The sequence below is a fragment of the Lepidochelys olivacea genome, assembly GCF_965140295.1.
Source record: "Lepidochelys olivacea isolate rLepOli2 genome assembly, chromosome: 17".
Lineage (NCBI taxonomy): Eukaryota > Metazoa > Chordata > Testudines > Cheloniidae > Lepidochelys > Lepidochelys olivacea.
The window spans coordinates 5029357-5049153 of record NC_140427.1 but is presented as its reverse complement, the minus strand read 5'-3'; the positions used below and the strand labels follow the sequence as shown (position 1 = coordinate 5049153).

Genomic DNA, 19797 nt, shown 5'->3' with positions numbered 1-19797 from the left:
GGAGTTAGTGATGTCATCAACTGTAGCAGGGCAACAGAACACTGAGCTGTCTATCTGGCAGGTAGGTGAGAGGGGTGATAATGGCAACGAGAGGCATTTAAAAAAAATCATTTTCAGAGCCGCCAAAAACATGAAATTGGCATACCTATCATGATTTCAATAAATAATACTGAGTTCTTTTTATTTACCTTCTGTGGGTTATTAGCTTTTAAAGCTTTTCTTTGCAATCCTGAGCCTTAGAAACTAGGTAACAATCACGTGTTTTTGTTTTTTTAATCACATGATTGCAAGATTTGAGGATTTTACAAAAACCACCACTATTGTAAGAGTTGACAATATTGACACTTTAAGCTAGTTGGAGCAGAGATGATGTCATGGGCTGGATTTTTCAGAGGATCTGAGCACCCTTAACTCTATTAGAAATCAATGGGAGTAGCTTGTGCTCAATACCTCTGAAAATTGTGCCCTTTAATCTGTGTGCATACTGTTGGGCGCGAGGGAATTCCAGTTAGGGCATTTGAGGGCTACAGTAATATAAATGTTTAATACATTTACAGGGCCTGATGTGTTTTTAAAATGTTTTACTTTTATCATAGACCTAGAATAGTGAGAAATTTGTAGCATGTTATTTCTACCCTACTGATTATTATGGTAGCCCTTTAAACAAACAAAAAAAAAATCAGCTTACATTAAATAACAGTACAATGTTCAAAGGAACCACCTGGTTTTCACAAACTACACTTCAAACTTATTTTACTGACAAATTTTAAATGTGGCAAAGGAGCCTCTGCTCTCACCCCTGATGCTTTCAAAGAATGTAAGAAGATGCCCAGTCTGTAACACCATCAACTCTCACACTGTAGGTTTGAAACTCAGTATCCCTATCTAGTCACTTCTGGCTAACGTGGAAGACACTCTTACAGGAGTGTGAGATTGTGCTGGCTGTAAAATAGTGTACTTAAGGAAACCCTTGCCGTTGCCATTTTGAAAATCAGGAATGGATAGAGCATTTGCAAATACTGTAGGGAACAAACAATCTTGCAGTGGTCAATAGAGGGAAGGAGGTTTGAAAAAAGAAGCCAAGTCTTTCCTACTGGTAGCACAGTGCTTTGAAGATGAAACCTGCTGTATAAGTACAAGCATGCTGTTTTCCATTTCAGTTTCTATTTTTCTATAGCAGAATGCAGGGGCCAGTAGACATGATGGAGGCCATGTCATCCTGCCTAGTGATGCTGACCTATTAATCTCCAGTAAAGACTCGCAGGGAGATCTCTCTAATTTTACTTTGGTTTTTATATATTTTTTTCCTGATGGGTGCTGTAGTGAGGCCCTCTAGCCTTTCTGAGAAACATTTTTAAAATCCCTTTTTGCATGGACTAAATGTGAGGCGGCCACCCCAGTGCTCGTGCTACCGCTTGCGAACTAGGACCGTGTCCTCTTCCTGGCTCCAGTGAGATTGGAGGCTGGGGCTGAAGATGGTGCATGTTGCCGACGCCGCTGCCTGCGGAATAAGGGGGGAAGAGTTAAAGCTTATTTACCAGCCTGCAAAAGTGGGACACGGTTACAGCCTCCTACCTCATGCTGCAGCAGTGTGGGGAGAGGGGGGTTGCACTCCCTGCGGATGCTGCAACCTGCAGCCGTGGGAGAACGGCAGGGGCCTGCAGCCCGTCCTTAATTTGTAATGAACGAGGTGCCGGGGTCAAGCAACTTTTACAATAATAAGCCATGCGGCAAGCCCAGAGGTGCTGGGGCTATGAACTACCGCGCCCTGGCAAACATTAAGCACGGGCTAGACCCTTTGCTGAGGCTGCAACCTGCAGCAGCGGGAGAAGAACGGGCGGGGAGAGGGAGGGAAACCCCTATCCTCTACTGACGCTGCATCCTCAGCAGGTGGTGGGAGGCTGCACGCTCTGCAGATGCTGCTGCTGCAGCAGTTGGGGGGGGGGTCTGTGCGCTCTGCGGATGCTGCGGGGGGAGGGGGGGCGGGGACTGCACCCTTTGCGGATGCTCCGCCCGAAGGCAGCGGGCAGGCCCCTGCAGCAGCGGCAGGCGGGGACACGGCGGCGCCTGCGCACTGGGGCTGGGAGGGTCACGTGAGGGAGGGGTCGGCCCGGCTCCCTCAGCCGCAGGGCGGGCCGGCGGGAGGCCGCGCTGAGGGAGGAGCCGCCGGCGCCCCTGACCCCCCGGGGCGAACATGGCCGGTAGCTAGCGGGGCCGGGGCGCTGCGGAGGGAGCCGGGCCGGTGAGGAGCAGCCTCTCCCCCGGCGGCTCCTTACGCTCTTTCCTCCCCTTTCTCTCCCGCAGGGGCTGCGGCCGGGACCTGCTCCCCGGGGCGCTGGGGAGCCTCCCCGCTGCGGGCGGGCGCCGGGAGAGCCGAGGCCATGGACGAGCAGAGCGTGGAGGTGAGGGGGTGGGCAGCCTCCACCTGCTGGGGCGGGGCGGGCCCGGCTCCCCTCCCTGCCGGGCACTGGCGGGAGGCCGCCTGCGCTCGAGCTGGGGGTGCCAGGACGCCTGGGTTCCAGCCCTGGGTTCGCCCCGGCTCCTTGTGGCCGTCGGGGCCCCGGTTGCGGCAGGTCGAGGTGAGCGTCGCTCTGCTGCCAGGCTCGCTGGTTGAAACGGTGCTGGCCGCCTCGGGGCCGGCTGCCCAGGGAAGTTGGGCCTGGCCCACCCGCTCGGTTGGCCTGTGCCCCTGTCTTGGGAAAGGGAGGACAGGTGGGTGGTGTTTGGGCTTTCAGAAAGCCTCCGGCAGAGCCGCTCGCGAGGGAATAAGGAAACTAGGACTTGGTCTCTACCAAAAACCCCAGTTGACCTAGCTGTGGGGCTCGGGGTGGGGGGTTGTCCTCTCTTTTCGCACCCCTTCCAGGCGAAGTGAGGCTGATCTAAGCTGTGGTGTCAACACCGCTAGCTCGACGGAAGAATTCTTTCATTGACCTAGCTACAGTCTCTTGAGCAGATGTATTTGCTACAGCAACAGAAAAAACCCTCTTCTGTTGCTGTAGCACGTGTCCACACTACGGCGTAACTGCAGCTGTGTCACCATCGTGCTTGTAATGTAGATGTATCATGAGTAGTTGTGGGGCGAGAGGTCAAACAGTGCTGTAAATTAGATATTGCCCAAGAGGCAGAAAACAAAGTATAGGTATAAAGTGGGTGTTTTTCAACATGTCACAAGTTAATGGCTGGGTGCCCCAAGGTTCTGCACTTGGGGCACCCAGCCCCAAGACTGTTGTTTAACATATGCATTAATGATCCGGAAAAGGGAGTGAGCAGTGAAAGAGACAAAAAATGCAGGGGACACAAAATTATTTAGGTTAGTCTAGGTTAGAGATGTTTCTGAAGAACTTCAGAGACACATAACAAAGCCAGGAATGGAGAGCATGACATGAGCATGAGGAATGGAGAGCATGAGAGGCTGATTAATTTTAGTTTTGATATGTGAAAGGTAAAATGCGCATTGGAAGGAGTAATTGGAACCCATCATACACTCCGCTGCTATATTAGTTGTAACCACACAAGAAAAAGATCCAAACACCATTGTGGATGGTTTTTGTGAAAAAACATCAGCTCCATGTGCAGTGATAGGAAACAAACAATATTGTGGTACAGTATAGAAAATACAGAAAATGTTGTTATGCCACTTGTTTAAATAAATAAAAGTTTCCCTCATCTGAAATACTGTATTCAGTTATGGTCACCTTTTCTCAAAAATTATAGCAACAGTAGGATTTCAGAGATAGGAGACAAGTTTTTTGAGGTATGGAAAGGTTTATGAAAGGAGAGAATGAGAAGATTGAGACTGTTTAGTTTAGATAGAAGATATAAGGGAAATTGACCATCGTAGCTCTAGCAAATTAACTATTCAGCTATAGTTACTCTGGAATAAGCGATTTTTGAGCAGTCCTTTGGATTCTTTCCAATTCGTCCACCTCTTTTTCTAAATTGTGGTGCCCAGAATTGGACACAGTACTCCAGCTGGGGCCTCAGCAGTGCTGAGTAGAGCGGGACAGTTACCTCTCATGTCTTACATACAACACTCCTGTTAATACACCCCAGAATCATATTTGCCTTTTTTGCAGTCACATCACATTTTGGCAATTCATATTCAGTTGAATTTTGATATATTGGAGATGGTTCAGTGTGTATGATTAAAGGATTGGAAAACATGTCTTACAGTGATAAACTTAAGGAGCTTGAGCTTTCTAACTTAATAAAGAGAGGGTTAAAGGGTGAGATCAGTCTATAAGTGCCCACATGGGGAACAAATATTTGATGATGTGCTCTTTGGTCCAGCAGGCTATTATAACAAGATCCAATGACAGTAAGTAGTTAGGCAACTTCAGACTGGAAATAAGGTGTACATTTTTAACAGTGAGGGTAATTAATTAGGGTAATTGGATGTTTCTCTAAAAATATGCTCTAGTTGAAATAGGAATTATTGTGGAAAAGTTCTATGGCCTTTGTTAACAGGAGGTCAGACTAAATGATCACATCGGCCCTCCTGGCTTAAGAATCTGATTCTGTATGTGTAGAGTGCTTGTTCATTCAGTGTCATACACATACAAGTGGGAATAGTGTCTTTTGGCTACAGACATATACAGATGGAAACAAATAGTGATAAAACAAAGTGAACTAACAGCATGTTCATGGAAAAAGAGAAAATGGGGAAAGTGTGATCCATGGTTGTTTGTCTTGGGACCACCATCGTGATTCAAGTTCAACATGTCATCCGTAGCCTTGCAGAGTAGGACTCATTGTTATTAAATCTGATGGTTTGACTGCTGAACATCTGACCAGCTTCAAGTATATATCTTAACACTGGTGTGAATCTAAACTTTTTTCAGAGCATTGCTGAGGTGTTCCGATGTTTTATTTGTATGGAAAAGTTGCGTGATGCACGTCTGTGTCCACATTGCTCCAAGCTATGTTGTTTCAGTTGCATTCGGGTAAGTTCACATTTTATTTTCTAATTTCTGTGTATGTATAGATTATTAACTAAAGAGCTACAGGGCAAACTTACCTTGTGTCCTTGTTGGAGCACTGAGAGTTTCCTTTCCTTACTCTGTTCTCCTTGTTTCTCCCTATAAAAGTTAGACTTGTACCATGACCAACCCTTTTTGGATCACTCAACGCTGCTTAATTGGCTGGAAGAGTCACTTTTGAGCATTAAGCATACAACAGTCCCTTCCTCTAACATCTCATAAGGGGCCTTTTCAGTGGTGCCTGTTTGGGAAATGAGACCTAGATCTGCAGTACAGATTTCTGCTAGGCCATGATACTTTTGTCATTTGTGAGGCCCTGTCCATACTAAAGCAGGCTTCTCCTCATCTGAAAACTGCTTAACTTATTCAAACCACTACTATGTCTAAAGTCTCGGATTAAAAACTCCTCTCTGCCAGAGCAAGGTTTCTCAGCCCGTGGGCTACGACCCAAAACTGGGTCACCAGAAAGTGTCAAAGGGTCATGGGGCTGGCTGAACTCAGCTCTGTGCTCTGGATGTTGTGATGTGTTGAACAGTGTAGCAGATTTGGCCCACCTTGGCCCTTTGACATGACAACAGAGGGATGGATGGACCAAATTTGAATGAGGGGCACTGTGACCCCATGCGCCACGTAACAATTCCCAGAATGGGGACCTGAGCCCAGCTGGGCCCCCAGGACAGGAGCTGGGAGGGTGCAGTTGGTGTCACAGTCTCCCGTAGATACTTCCCCCCTCCAATATAATTCACCACCCCACTACCACATGACACCCCATTTGCCATACCCCATCCTGCTCTCCATCTCTTCCAGAATGAGTAGCAGAATATGTGGTTCTTTGAAAAGTAGTGTGTAGAGGCAGAGCGAAATACCTGCAATATCTTGGCTTTTTACTAGAATATACCCCTTAGTGTATGACTGTCTGATAGATTCTGTGGCTTCTGGTGATATGCCAGACATCTCAAAACTCCCTTTACTGTAACAGTAGAACTGTTGTTAAACCAACACTCCCCACCCAAAAAAAAAAACCCCTTCTGTTTCTTGTGGGGGTTAAAATAGTTACATGTTAAACTGAGATTGCTTGTACTGGCTAAATCCCATGAATTTAAATCATGAGTGTAAATAAGGGAAAAATACAGGAGGATTGGCACAGAAAAAATGACTTCCAGTATAATTGAGACAAAAGTGAAACCAGTGTGTGTGAATGTTCCATATCTTTAACTCTCTTGTGTGTCTCAAACTGTGCCCATTCTCTTTTTCTATAGCGTTGGCTGACTGAACAAAGAGCTCAGTGCCCTCACTGTCGGTAAGATATTTTTAATAAGTTAGAAATACATTGTAACTCTGTAGTCAGCTTTCTTATGGTTATTAGGTGTGTGGGGTTTTGTTGGGTTTTTTTGTCTCTGTAAGTATACCATGTGTATCACAAGTTTCTCTTTTGAAGGTTGTACTTAATGTGATATGAAGCCTTATTTAAACTGGCAAAGTAATTATTTTTAATCTTTTTTTAGTGTGGCCAGGACTGACCTATGTAAAATCTTGATGATCCCCACCATGTTATTGCACCCATTTAAGGGATATAACCACACCTAGCCAGAAGAAGTGGACAGGACTCCTCTCAGAACTATTCAGTGTCACTCCTTGAATGGCCAGCATAGGGACCAAACAACGCTTCTAGCTTTTAGACTGACTGAAATTTACCCTCTTTCTATAGATCTGAGAGACAGACATTTCCAGGAATAAACATGATGCAGCATGCCCAAAGAGGCAAGCAGCATGCACATTCTTAACATTTGTGTCCCATAAGTACAGAGCTTGAAAAAATCCACTTTCTAATGGCAAGTAAGACACTTTTTCTTGTGAGGTGGGTGAGCAACCAATTTCTTCAGAATGTAAGCTCTTTATATTAAAAGCAAACAAACCAAAAACCTTAAAGTTCTAAGCCTGATGGGTTTTGAAAATAACCTTTTAAATGTGAACTTATGCATTGTAGACAAACAGCTTTATTGTATCTGCTACTACTCATATGTTTCCTAGCGAAAGAGTGGAATTGACAAACCCAATCCGTTTCATTAGTGTTCTTTAGAACCTTGAAATCCTGAAACGGAGTTCTTGAATCTGGGGCTTTTTTGCCTTCCTCTGCAACAAGGGGCATGGGTCACTTGCAGGTTTAAACTATATAAATGGTGAATTCTCTGTAACTTGAAGTCTTTAAACCATGATTTGAGGACTTCAGTAACTCAGCCAGAGGTTAGGAGTCTGTTTCTGGAGTGAGTGAGGTTCTGTGGCCTGCAATGTGCAGGAGTCACACTAGATGATCACGATAGTCCCCTCCAACCTTACAGTCTATGAATCTAACTTCAGCTTTTGCTTTTTCTTTTTCTTTTCTTTCAGCGCCCCACTCCAGCTACGGGAACTTGTAAACTGTCGTTGGGCAGAAGAAGTTACGCAACAGCTTGACACACTTCAACTATGCAATCTCACTAAGCATGAAGAAAATGAAAAAGACAAGTATGTAGAATAGACTCTTCTAAAATTTGAGGATTTTGTAGTTTGTCTCAAAAACAGCAAATCTTTAATTGCACCCTCTTAAAATTAGGGAATGGATTGTAGTTCCTAAGTACTGAAAACTGAAATTTGCTACCATGTTGTAGAAGCAGTCAGTAAGTATGCTTCCTTTTACGCTGTCCAGCTGAAAGGTGGTAAGAGGTTGGCAGTTGGTTTTTTATTTATTTATTTATTTCTAGAAATGGTACCAGTTTCTGAAAGTAGCACTAAAAGCTAAGACTTTACAGGTCTTTCTGTTTTTATTACCTTGAAAGTTACAGTTGGATTAACCTGGCCTAATGTACTTTGAGTGAAGGGCATGGGAAGACTGAGGAGGGCTGCCTCTTTCATATTGCACGTAGCCATTCACAGTGACCATATGGACACTAGATGATGAAAGCAAAGAGGACATTGTACAGATTCCTCTGATAATGCATTCAGAAACCTAAAGGGACTCCTGGATGTGCTAGTACATAAGCCTAGACAAGTCTTTATGTGTTTGTTTCCCCTGTGACATTTGGTCTAAGGCATGCACTGTCTAAAATCCCTCCATGTAGGATTTGCAGTGATGTGGATAACTAAGACTTATTGGTCATGTATTGTGCAACTGTTGCTTGTAAATGCCATTTCTCCTTGGATTTCCTACAGTGGAGAAAGAACTATGTGAACCAACTTCTTAAATCTTCTGATACTGGCATCCTCTGATACTTGGATAGCATGAAAAATACAGTGCTAATATCACAGCAAAAAGGCATCCCCCTTTGGAGAACTGCAAATTGCAATATTTCTTAATATTGCTGATTTGTGTAGTTTGTTTTATTGCTAATCATTATAGCTCATGGAATAGAGAAAGGTGCTGGAGTAAATCTCATTGAGCGAGTATTGAGAGTTGCTGCAAAGAATGGTCGGAATACAGCAGGAAATAAGGGAGGATGTACAAAGATGAAAAAGGGGATAGGGAAAAAAGGAAGGGTAAGAATAGTAGTTTGGTTTTTTCCCCCCCAAAGTAAGAATATTTTCCCACTGAGCAGTGGTGAATAAGGCAATTAAATAATTCATAATTATAACAAAGTATAGTAGTTCTTCAAGTTTTTGTCCATGTGGATCCCATTCAAGATACATGTGTGCCTCGTGTGTACTTTGAGGGCAGTCCACACTGAGAAACTGTCTTTAAGAACCACAGTTACTGTAAGGTAAGTGACTGTTCTGAACTGCATAAAGACATTATTCCATCCTTGATCTTTGTGCAGACTTCTCATTGACATCATTCAGAGATCTGCTGTGATGGTGCTTTATAAGCCTGCTCACAGACTATGAAGAATCTGGGACACTGTAGTGAAAAAACAATATTTAGAACCACAGCCAATGGTTCAGAAATCTGCCATTTTCATGCAGAAAGGTACAGAAAAAGAAAAAAATTGAGCTGGTGAAAAAGATAGCATTAGTTGAAGCCCACAATTAAAGTTTAGTATAAAGCAACCCTTCAGATGTCACATTTCCCAGTTTAACTATCTGATGTCAAATGTATGCAAACTAAGACATTGAAATACTGAATTTGTGTGTATTTAATTTGTTGCATTCTGTGTAAGTAGTCCTTTTTCTTTAATTATTAGTTCTAGTTTCTCTATACTCTTCCAGTAAAGTTAGGTTGATAAAAAGTCATCAAAGAATTCATCTGAATGTGTATATCTTGCACAGAGTCCTGGAGACAGTATTATAACTGACTAGTTTCACCTTTACTGCAGAAGAAGGCTGGGACTTCTTATGATACATGAATCTGCTTTCTATATTCAGTGGCCACATATAGACAGGAAGTATCATACTGTTATATGGGAGTCCCTGAACAGTGTGTTTTGTCATCTGGGTCTGGCACTGATAAAAATTTTACAGTAAAGCCAGGCCTCCATGGCCCTCTTATAACTTGAAAGGAACATAAAGGGAAATCAAGTTGCTCAAGTATCTTGGATCCAGAGTGCTAAGTGGAGCTGAGAAATCTGTGTTTAAAGAAACTCGTCATTTGCCATTTACTTTGAGAGAGTAGTCTTGTTACATATGAACAAGTTAAAATATTCTTCTAGTTCTTCTAGTTAAAATATTGATTCATCACTTTGGCACCTAGGTGCCACATTGATCCACACCTCAGAATACTTTAGGTTTACTCAATCTTTCTGAGTTACTAGATTGTTGGCGTTTCAATCATTTGAAATTTTTAGCTTCTAGAATCAGTGAATTTAAAGCCTGTATACCAAAGCAAAGTATACCATGCAGATAAGATGGTGCTTAAAACAAGCTTCCAGAGTACGCTTTCTTACCTCCAGGAGAAACTTCATGGGAAGATGATATATGGGAGACGAAGTAAAACGATGGCATGCTTTGCAGTGCAAGAAGAATACAACTAATTAATTTTGCTGTTGGGACACCATTTGTAACTCCTAGATTTTGTGCTTTGCTCTCAAAACCATGTCAACAAAACAAATCAAGCTGCTGAACCTTTTGCAGTCTCCACGCACCACTATGTAATTTCCTATCACTGTTGTGTTTTTTTTTTTAAGGTGTGAAAACCATCATGAAAAACTCAGTGTATTCTGCTGGACATGTAAGAAATGTATCTGCCACCAGTGTGCTCTCTGGGGAGGAATGGTGAGTAGGCTTATAGCATGTCATGTCCACGTGGAGAGTAGGAAATTATCTCAGATCTCCAACTATCTAATACTGTACCAGTTAAATATTCCCAAGTGAGACACACCTCATATTTGGGAATGTAAGTGGTTGAGTGTCACTAATTCAGTTTTTTGCTGGAGTGTTAGCTCAAAATACATATAGCCCTTTGAATATAAAACCATTCCCTCCCCCCCGCCCAACTTAATTAGCCCAAGTATTGCACAGTAAATGCTGGGGCTCATTTTGGATGAGTGCTCCATCTCCAAATAGCTCTCTACAGGAAGCATTTCTGGTGCAGAAGCCAGATCCAAGACTTGTTACTAAGGGAAGTGAAAGACACAGACTTCCTACAGACAATCTGCTCTGGATCTTTCCCAAATTGAATGGTACCACAGAAGGGGAAAAACTCCTAATTTAACAGGGATGGAGTACAGCTAAAATATGATGTTTTGTCGATCCTTTCTTTTAATAGCATGGAGGACATACTTTTAAGCCATTAGCTGAAATTTATGAGCAACATGTCACAAAAGTGAATGAGGAGGTAGCAAAACTTCGGAGGAGACTCATGGAGCTAATCAGTCTAGTGCAAGAAGTGGTAAGAAAATGTTTCAACAAAATGTATACCTTATATATACCCTCTTACACCTGTATAATGTGTTGATTATATTCAGGTTATCTATAGCATAAGAGAAGTAGGTGGTGATATAGTTAAAGCAGTACAATTCCCATAGCATGAGTGCAATCATATGAGTATAAGGGTGCCTTGGAATACTGGTATATGGCGCCTTTTATACCAGTATAACCCTGCCCATGCTAAAGATTGTGTCAGTAAAAAAGCGCCCCCACACACCTATAACTGGTATAGTGTTACATGTACAAAAAGTACCAGGCCTTAGTGGGGTAAGCTGAAGGTCTGAAATTCTGTTGGGGTGTTTCAGCCCCTCAGTTCTGGGGGAGACTTTGCTGATCTCTGTGCAGTTTAGTGTGCAAACCTTTTGAATAAGATAGAAACCAAAGTAAAATAGAATCCCATTTGCTCTGCATGGACATATACTATCCCTTTTTGCACTACTGTAAGAGAAGGAGTTTGCCTATTGCTCTTGGTCATAATTTTCTCTCTTTGTTGTGCTGTGGTGTGCTGTGTACATACTGGTTAGTTAGCCACTCTTCATCCCAGAGATGTCTGACGTTTTTTGGTGCTGTGGTATGTGTATATGGTCGAGATGATTCCAGGATGAAAGGCACTAATGTAAAGTAAACTGTGTGTGCAATCATTTTTCCTTTTCTGCTTACGGATGCTACTTGTTCTATGTAGTAGCCCTGTGCAGAAGAAGAAACGAGTAGTTCCAAGAGAGTGTTTAATTTGTCATAGCAAGTATTTTATGTGTTTGTCTATGATGAGAAAAATATATTCCTTTTAGTTTAACCTTCTGTCAACCACCAGAGGGCAACTGCATTCTCTGCTGTTTTACTACCAGTTATGCTGTTCATCTGTAGCTTTTACAGTGTTTCAAAAATGGCTTACTATATACCTTAAGAACTCAGTTTTGGATGTGTTCAATAGTCTTCATTTTGATAGTCTGTTAACTTTTCTAGGTTATCCAAAGAAAGAAAACACTTTTGGCATGTCTCTACTTTAATTAGTACTTCTAAATGTATATCGCTAATTGCATAGTAGCAAACCTAAGGGGGAAGAGAATTATAGGCAACAGTGAAATCTTCTTCTGACCTTTAAGTTGCTCATAAGTTTACATAGAGGCCTATTTTCCCAAACAGTTAAAACATAAACTATTTTTGTTCTACATAAAATATATTTCCCCCCTTCCTCTGTATTTCCTAATCCTTGTCAAGGGAAAAGCATTCAGTTGAAATGGACAGGGTATGATGAGAGGCAGAGATATGGACAAAAACAGAAGATTATTCCTTTTTTGTACGTTACCTCTGAACTGTCCTTTAGGAGAGGAATGTAGAGGCAGTGCGCAGCGCAAAGGATGAGCGAGTTCGGGAAATTAGGAATGCAGTGGAGATGATGATTGCCCGATTAGATACTCAACTGAAGAACAAGCTTATAACACTAATGGGTAGGTATTCACCTTATCTGATGTAAGTGGAAGAAACAGACTGAAGTTGAAAATCTTCTGGCAAATTTTTTTTTTCTAGAAACAAAACTGCACCTCCAGCAGTTTCCTGGCTTCAAGTTGAAGACAGAAGACTTCTAAATATATCAGTGTCATTAGTTAATGTGTGGTTACTGTGATATAATGCATTTTGTTAGATGTAACTATGCTCTGATTCCATGAAAAGCTACTGTATATTAACTCAGATTACGTGTACCACTTTGCTAGGATAAATGATCATACAGCCCTTTGAAGATGTAAAGTGCCAAGTATTATTTCCCGATTGCTGTAATTTGTCACCTCTGATATCTACTATCCAAACCTAACTTTAAAAAATATTATTTCTGTATGGAATATTTCTGCTGAGTAGCATTTCAGATTGGTAATTAAATAAATATTGTCCAGTAGTGAGAGCAGGGTATCGGGGAGGAATCAGAATTTCTAGGTTTTGTTCCTGACTCTGTCGCTGACTTTGGTCCAGCTATTTAACCTCTCCCTCTATTTAGCCTTTTTACAAATGGGAAGTAGGTAGAGTATACCCAGGGGAACTTATGCTTGTATAACACTTATTAAAAAAAAAACACAAAACCATGAGATACTTACGTGTAAAGCAATTTGTAGTGCAGTCTTTGGGTTTCCCTCTGTAAATAATTTATTTTTTAAATAAAACTTGTATTTTAAATATATTTTGTCCCAGATTAGAAACATCTCTACAATTGACTCTTAGGTTCATTCTTGGAGACAACATGGTTCAACGGCTAGAACATTGGACTGGAAATCAGGAGACCTGGATTATATTCCCAACTCTGCCATTGACTTTGTGTGACTTTTTTGCAAATCACTTTGCCTTAGCTTCTCCAATCATACTTGCATTCCATTGTTAACGGCTGTGTAAGAGCTAATATTATAATTATCCTAAATTGGAATATCGGCCTCTTTGAAAATAGGGGAGATGAGAACACTTTTTTTAGGGATTTAGTCATGCAATATACAAAACTAAATCTGTAGACTGGAAACTCATGGAGATACGGACTGTCTCTGAGCCCAACTATAATACGAACCATAAATAATAATAAACTATGCTGAAAACTTACTCTTGACATTTGAAATTTTGTTCAGAAGAAAATATAAAATCAGAACTTTACATACCGGAAAAGGATACAGACCGTATTAAATACATCTTTTCAAAGCTACCATATTTTTATATTGTATAGAGACTAAATCATGATAACAAGTGTAATACCCTATCTAGATTTTTAACATAATTACTTAATTTTTAGCAAAAAAATCCTCTTAAATTCTTCTAATTAAACTATTTCTAAGTTAAATCTGCAATGAGTGCACTTTACCATATCATACTGAATACTTATGGTCAAATAAATTTGTTAGTCTCTAAGGTGCCACAAGTACTCCTTTTATTTTTGCGAATACAGACTAACATGGTTGCTACTCTTAATACTGAATACTGTAATCAATCGCAAAATTTGTTTAGTGGTTCAGTGATTGAAGGTCAGTCATTAAACTGTTTACGAATTCCTTCTTTATATGACAGGTTTCAGAGTAGCAGCTGTGTTAGTCTGTATTTGCAAAAAGAAAAGGAGTACTTGTGGCACCTTAGAGACTAACCAATTTATTTGAGCATAAGCTTTCGTGAGCTACAGCTCACTTCATTGGATGCATTCAGTGGAAAATACAGTGGGGAGATTTATATACATAGAGAACATGAAACAATGGGTGTTACCATACATGTTGTAACGAGAGTGATCACTTAAGGTGAGCTATTTCCAGCAGGAGAGTGGGGGGGGGAAGCCTTTTGTAGTGATAATTAAGGTAAAGATAATCCTCTTTATATGGTTAACACAGAATAATACTTTGCACTTATATAGCACCTTTTCTTCAAGGATCTCAGATTCCTTTACAACAATTAATGTGTGATTTGAGAAAAAGCAAATCTAGTTATAGACTCAAAATAAGAGTTGATTTTTCTTTCTTCTTTGTCTTGTCACAGCCTTAATGGTAGTTGATGTTTAAATATAGTGTTTCTATATTACAATGTTTAATTATATTTTCCTTAAAAGGTTTAAGGCCTAGAAAAGTGATTTTTGAATTAGATTTCAGATGTTATAAAAGGAGGTTTGGTCAGATCAGAGTGAGTTCAATGAAATCCAGATCTGCTCTTCTCTCAAAAGCCTCTGTCATTTCTGGGACACCAAGAATGCTTCATTAATGTCTTAAACCTCAAGTGAATCATTCACTGCAGCTCTAATTAAAAAGACAGGCTTCCTTTAAAATGTGTTCTCTATCAACCTTGATATATTTAGAAATCCTTTACCTTAAATTTAGAGCAATCTCCAAAAGGGAGGTTCATTTCTTTAAAAACAAAACAAAAATCAACAACAAAAAAACACCATCACCACAAGACGCATGATCTCATTTCTTTTAAACAGGTCAAAAGACATCACTCACCCAAGAAACTGAACTTCTGGAGTCCCTGCTGCAGGAAGTAGAACATCAGGTGATTTAAAACAAAAACAAAAAAACCCCACCACCACCCCACAGTTAAAATGTTGGAAGCTACATGAAGACACTTGATGAACTTGCCACTTTTGTTACTCTAAATTATGCATTAATCAGTAAGGTTGAACTGGGTTTAGATAAGTCACCCAAAATTCCTTTTAAAAAAAACTGTGGCTTCCATCTCTAAATCAGGAACAACCTTTGATTTAATCTCTTCTGTCTTTTGAATAGCTAGTACAGAAGTAATTAGCAGTTATGAAAAGACAACATTTATTATTTATTCATTTATTTAGCATAGCTTAGTGCTTGAAGCACAAGACTGATTTTTGCCCACAGGTTATGAATAGCAGTAATTAAAACAAAAAAGCAGAACTGGCCAGTTTTCACTCTGCAGTTCTGGAAAGTTATGAGATGCATGCAGCAAACAGCAGCTGTGGGAAGATGGCACAGCATTGTTTTTTTTCCACTGAGTTCACTTTTGGAAGGTTGTTGGGGGGGTTTTTCCCCTCACAGTCAGAGGGTTAGGAATTTTTTGTAAGTGAAAGCTTAAATTCTGCAGAAATTGATGTTAATCCTGGAAGAGTTTCTGCTTGCCCTGCGTTAGTATGTTCCCAAATGGATTTTTCAAGCCTTGTGTGTAATAATTCTCTCATGACACTGCTTGGTGCTTTAAATTTCCAAAAAAAAATCTTCAGAACTCCTGAAGAAGAAATCTTTTCTGTGCATGCACTTAACCTTCTGTTCTGTGTTCCAGTGAATGGTATTAGCTCAAATTCACTACCTGTTCTGGAAATGCCCTTCGCCCCTTGCACTTGAGGCAGCTTTTTTCAGAACCATATTTTCATGTCTGATGCACCAGCTAGTGTTCTTCAGCAAATCCTGCTATATGTTGTGTGTGAGCCTGTTTTTTTTTCTTTCTGTTTCCACTAGATTCCAAAACCCTTTTTTGCTATAGAGTGACCTCTGTAGATGAGGACTTTTTTTTTTTAACTTTTTTCACCCTTTTAATGTGGTAAGGATTTCAATCCATGTGCATCTTTGCAGAGCAGTTTTGTATTGTATAGAACTCATTAAAATACAGTGAACTGGAACTATAAGACCATACCCCAAAAAAAGGTAGGTAACTTAAGTCATATTTCAAATATTTACTGTAGCCATGATTCTTAAACAGTAGACAGATGTCTCTGTATCTCCCAAATTTCTGAGATTTACTAGAACTCTTTAAAAAGTTACATTATACGTCCACCAGTTATCAAGAGGCTTTAAATTTTATATTCTTTTTATTGATTTAATATCAAAAATGCATATAATTCTTGTCAAAAATGCATATAATGCGTGGTAGAAAGTTTTACATTTACAGCTCAGGCACACTGTTCCTACCTTTCAATTATACAGAAGAAGTAGAGTATATTTAGTTATTTTTGCAACTACTTAACTATTTAAAATGTCTGTTTCCAGCTGTTCAAAGGAAACAAGATTAGATTATTTCCCCTCTTTCTTTGTTCAGAAGTGGTTGTTATTACTTGAAGCATCTAGTGTTGAAAAGGTACACTTTATTACACGCTTAAAACGTTTTGGCTTTGTGTGCTGAATTGAAGGAAGGGAGGTTACATTTATATTCCAGATTGTTCTTTTGTGAGATAATGTACTTTTTGATTAGTTGATTTGAGTATTGGCTTAAAGCTCATTTGAATTAAAAATGAATATAAAACTGTTTAACAGTGAGAGTGCCACAGAACACTAAGGAGGGAAAGTGTAAAACACCCTCCTTAATGTACTGGGTTATATAATAGATTAAACTTAATCATGTCAAAGCCTAGTCAAGTTTCACCTATACATTGCATAATAACAGAGGTCACAGCTGGTATAGTACTTTGCCTGGGGCAGTGACAAGATAAAACAAACACACCTGTACCTAGTACAAACACTTATGACCTTCAGACTGAAAAGTCACCTTAGTACACAGTAGCTGCTAATGAAATTTTTAAAACACTTTAAAATTGTTTAAATACTACAGCACTATAATTCTCACATTAGGGTTCAAGAGCCCTCAAAATCATGTAAGTAGAGAGAACACTGGCTTAATTTTATTTAATTTCTTGTAAAAACAATTATGGGAACAATATGGAAATTTGTTGCCACCACCACTTTTTTTACAACCTTGAAAACAGACAAATTCAAAGGAAGCTCTAACAAACATAACTCTGTCAATATGGAAAGCACTATTGTTGTCTTTCTCTCTGAACCTGCAGTAGATGTTACCTCCTGTATTGACATGTCTTCATTTAAAAAATTAAGCCAAAATCTGTGGGTTTTCTTTAACGATATTGTAATTTATCTGCTTTCTTCTCTGCAGCTAAGATCATGCAGTAAGAGTGAGTTGATATCTAAAAGCTCGGAGATTCTGATGATGTTTCAGCAGGTTCACCGGAAGCCTATGGCATCCTTTGTCACTACTCCTGTCCCTCCAGACTTCACAAGGTACAGCCTGGCATTTCCTTTATTTTGCAAGTTTTTGTTTGACCTTGAAAGCTAAAGCATTAAAGCAGTTTGGTTTAGTCTTACAAAACAAACAAAAAAAACCCACAACAAAAAATTAACTTCACGAACATCTGAATGGTTTTGAGCATTGTGGAATGGTTAGTGTGGAGAGAAATTCTCCTAATGTATAAAATATTCAAAAACTGCAGTGTAAGAGCAAATTCTGCTGCGGCTTTGGAGGGATGGGAAATAGGGAGTAACTGGAGGATTTGCTGCTGGAGAGCTCCCCAAATCCATCCTAAAAGCTACTTTAACCATTAGGGCTACTGCAGTGGTAGCCAGTGGGGGAAGATTTCTCTCCAGTATTTGGCTTGGCTTCTCAGGCTGAATGCTGGGTCTGTATTTATTTCCATGTGCTAAAAATAATCGATCACTTACCCAATTCTGTTCACCTCCTTTAGAGTCTTGTTTTTATCCTCCATGAGGACTCCACTTGTAATTGATGTTACATCCTAGCATTAGAAGTGGGATCCAGTTGGTGTGAAGAAATAGGTTTTGAATCATTTGTATACTGATGACCCTTCTTACCCTTGCTATTGGGGGCAGTCAGCCTATAATTGTAGGGCTCTCTTACTGGCAAATGCTCAAGTGGCACAATAAACGTGGAAGTGGTCTCATGAGATGCCTGTACAAGTCACCTTTAGTATAAAATAAAGCCCAAATGATCTGCTGGCACAACTCATTTTCAGAAAGGAGCCATTGGTGCTGGTTTATGCAGAAATCTGTGCACTTGTTAGGATGGGTGGCTGCAGCATTTTACATTTAAAACGAACATGCAGGGTTTCTATAAAATTTGGAGATAATTTTGCATTTGAGTAATTTTAAAATTACTCAAATCTTTCTAACCATATCAATCAAACATCAGTTTGGCAGGCTTTTAAAATATAGCCTGAAGTGTGTTCTTTTAAAAGTAAATGTTTATTTTAAAGGAGATGGTAGCAACCGATGGTCTCTTTTACTACAGGTCTGCGCTGAAACATGATATATTTCGGTTGTTTTGTTTCTCCAGCCACAAAGCAGTTCCTTCTCCTTAAATATTAAAAATCTGTAGTTTTAGATTTGCCTTAGTCATCCCTTGCTGTCACAAGGCAAATCATGTTAGGTTTTCTAAAGTTAATAATTGATAATTTTTGGACATTCTTGTCCACCTCCCCCCCGACCACAGTTGAGTTGTTCCTGTTTCATTTTGCTCAGGGGACGGGAGGGATATGTATGCTTGCAGTGCCACTGGGTGAGTGGGGATCTGACACTGGAAGCCCACAGATGTCCTGTGTGCTCTAAAAATACCCTTCAAAAGCAATCTTTTTTTTTTTTGAATTCTTGTTTATATATAAACTTGTGCAAAGCCTTTGTGGTTCGCATAATGTAGCTGATTTCCTTCGTGTTTTCTAAAAGCTTATTACCACTGTGTAAACTGTATTTCTTTCTTGCCAGGTGAGAGGTCATATAATTCAGCAGGACCCTAGAGTAAACTGGAATGTACAAATGTTTCCATTTCCAAGCTGAAGGAAATGCAAACCACATACAATTTAACAAGAGAAAAATAAATTGAGTCTTAAAATTTGTCAGTGTTAATAATCCCAGATGTTACTAATGGCACATGCATATAATACATTAATGTATTCTGATACTCATTTTAAATAAAAACATTTTCACACCCTTCAAAATCAGTTGCTGCTGCTAAAGATATACTTAAAATTGTAATATCTACCCAGGACGTATGTAATATAGTAGAATGTTAACATGCATTGGTATAGCTACTACTGTCTTCAGAAGTTGCAATTAAAAAAAATAATTATTACAGTGGTACTTATGTTCTGTTTTCATGACTTATGTTCTGTTTTCATGTTTTCATGAGACATGACCACTGTTGTGGTGGTATGACTATTAGCCTAATAACCTTTATGTCCTTTTAAAGATCTTGAGTGGGATTTTCAAAAGTGCTTTAGTGATTAGGAGTCCAAGTCCTATTGACGCCCTGATGGGACTTGTGCTTGCTTCTAAGTTACTTAAACACTTGTGAAAATCCCACTCTCTGATTTAATGCTACTTTCTCCAACTCTACTACTGTGTTTTCTCCCCAGTGAATTAGTACCAGCCTATGACTCAACCACCTTTGTCTTGGAAAACTTCAGGTAGGAATGTGTCCTAAGAAATTACCATGAATGTCAAGGAGTGTGTTTCTCGTTTGTTCTATATTAGGTTTTAAACCTCTGAATAGACCTATTGAAAACCACAAGATACCTGTGTGCAAGTGTGAGGAACTGAATCAAATCTCTTGACTTTTGTCTCCAGTAATGATCAGAAAAAGTAGCCACCAGTTCAGTAAACTGACTGCTAAAAAAAAATTCCATGCTGAAGGAAATTACTTCTCTCTAATCACCCCACAAATTTAAAAAAATCTGCAAGAAACATTTACATGATCTCTACATAGGCACTTA

The 19797-nt window shown here is 40.0% G+C and overlaps 1 protein-coding gene across 2 annotated transcripts in view; it reads left to right on the top strand.

The window, feature by feature from the left end:
* The first annotated feature begins 2083 nt into the window (after positions 1 to 2083).
* Positions 2084 to 19797, top strand: part of TRIM37 (tripartite motif containing 37) — a 48150-nt gene continuing 30436 nt past the window's right edge. For both annotated transcript variants that reach the window (XM_084651044.1, XM_084651045.1), the window contains exons 1-11: positions 2084 to 2201; positions 2305 to 2402; positions 4842 to 4943; positions 6239 to 6279; positions 7368 to 7484; positions 10073 to 10160; positions 10654 to 10776; positions 12139 to 12262; positions 14746 to 14813; positions 17172 to 17296; positions 19441 to 19491. In XM_084651044.1, coding sequence (XP_084507170.1) covers positions 2195 to 2201; positions 2305 to 2402; positions 4842 to 4943; positions 6239 to 6279; positions 7368 to 7484; positions 10073 to 10160; positions 10654 to 10776; positions 12139 to 12262; positions 14746 to 14813; positions 17172 to 17296; positions 19441 to 19491 — 944 coding nt within the window. In that variant the 5' untranslated portion in view covers positions 2084 to 2194. The remainder of the gene's footprint in view (positions 2202 to 2304; positions 2403 to 4841; positions 4944 to 6238; positions 6280 to 7367; positions 7485 to 10072; positions 10161 to 10653; positions 10777 to 12138; positions 12263 to 14745; positions 14814 to 17171; positions 17297 to 19440; positions 19492 to 19797) is intronic.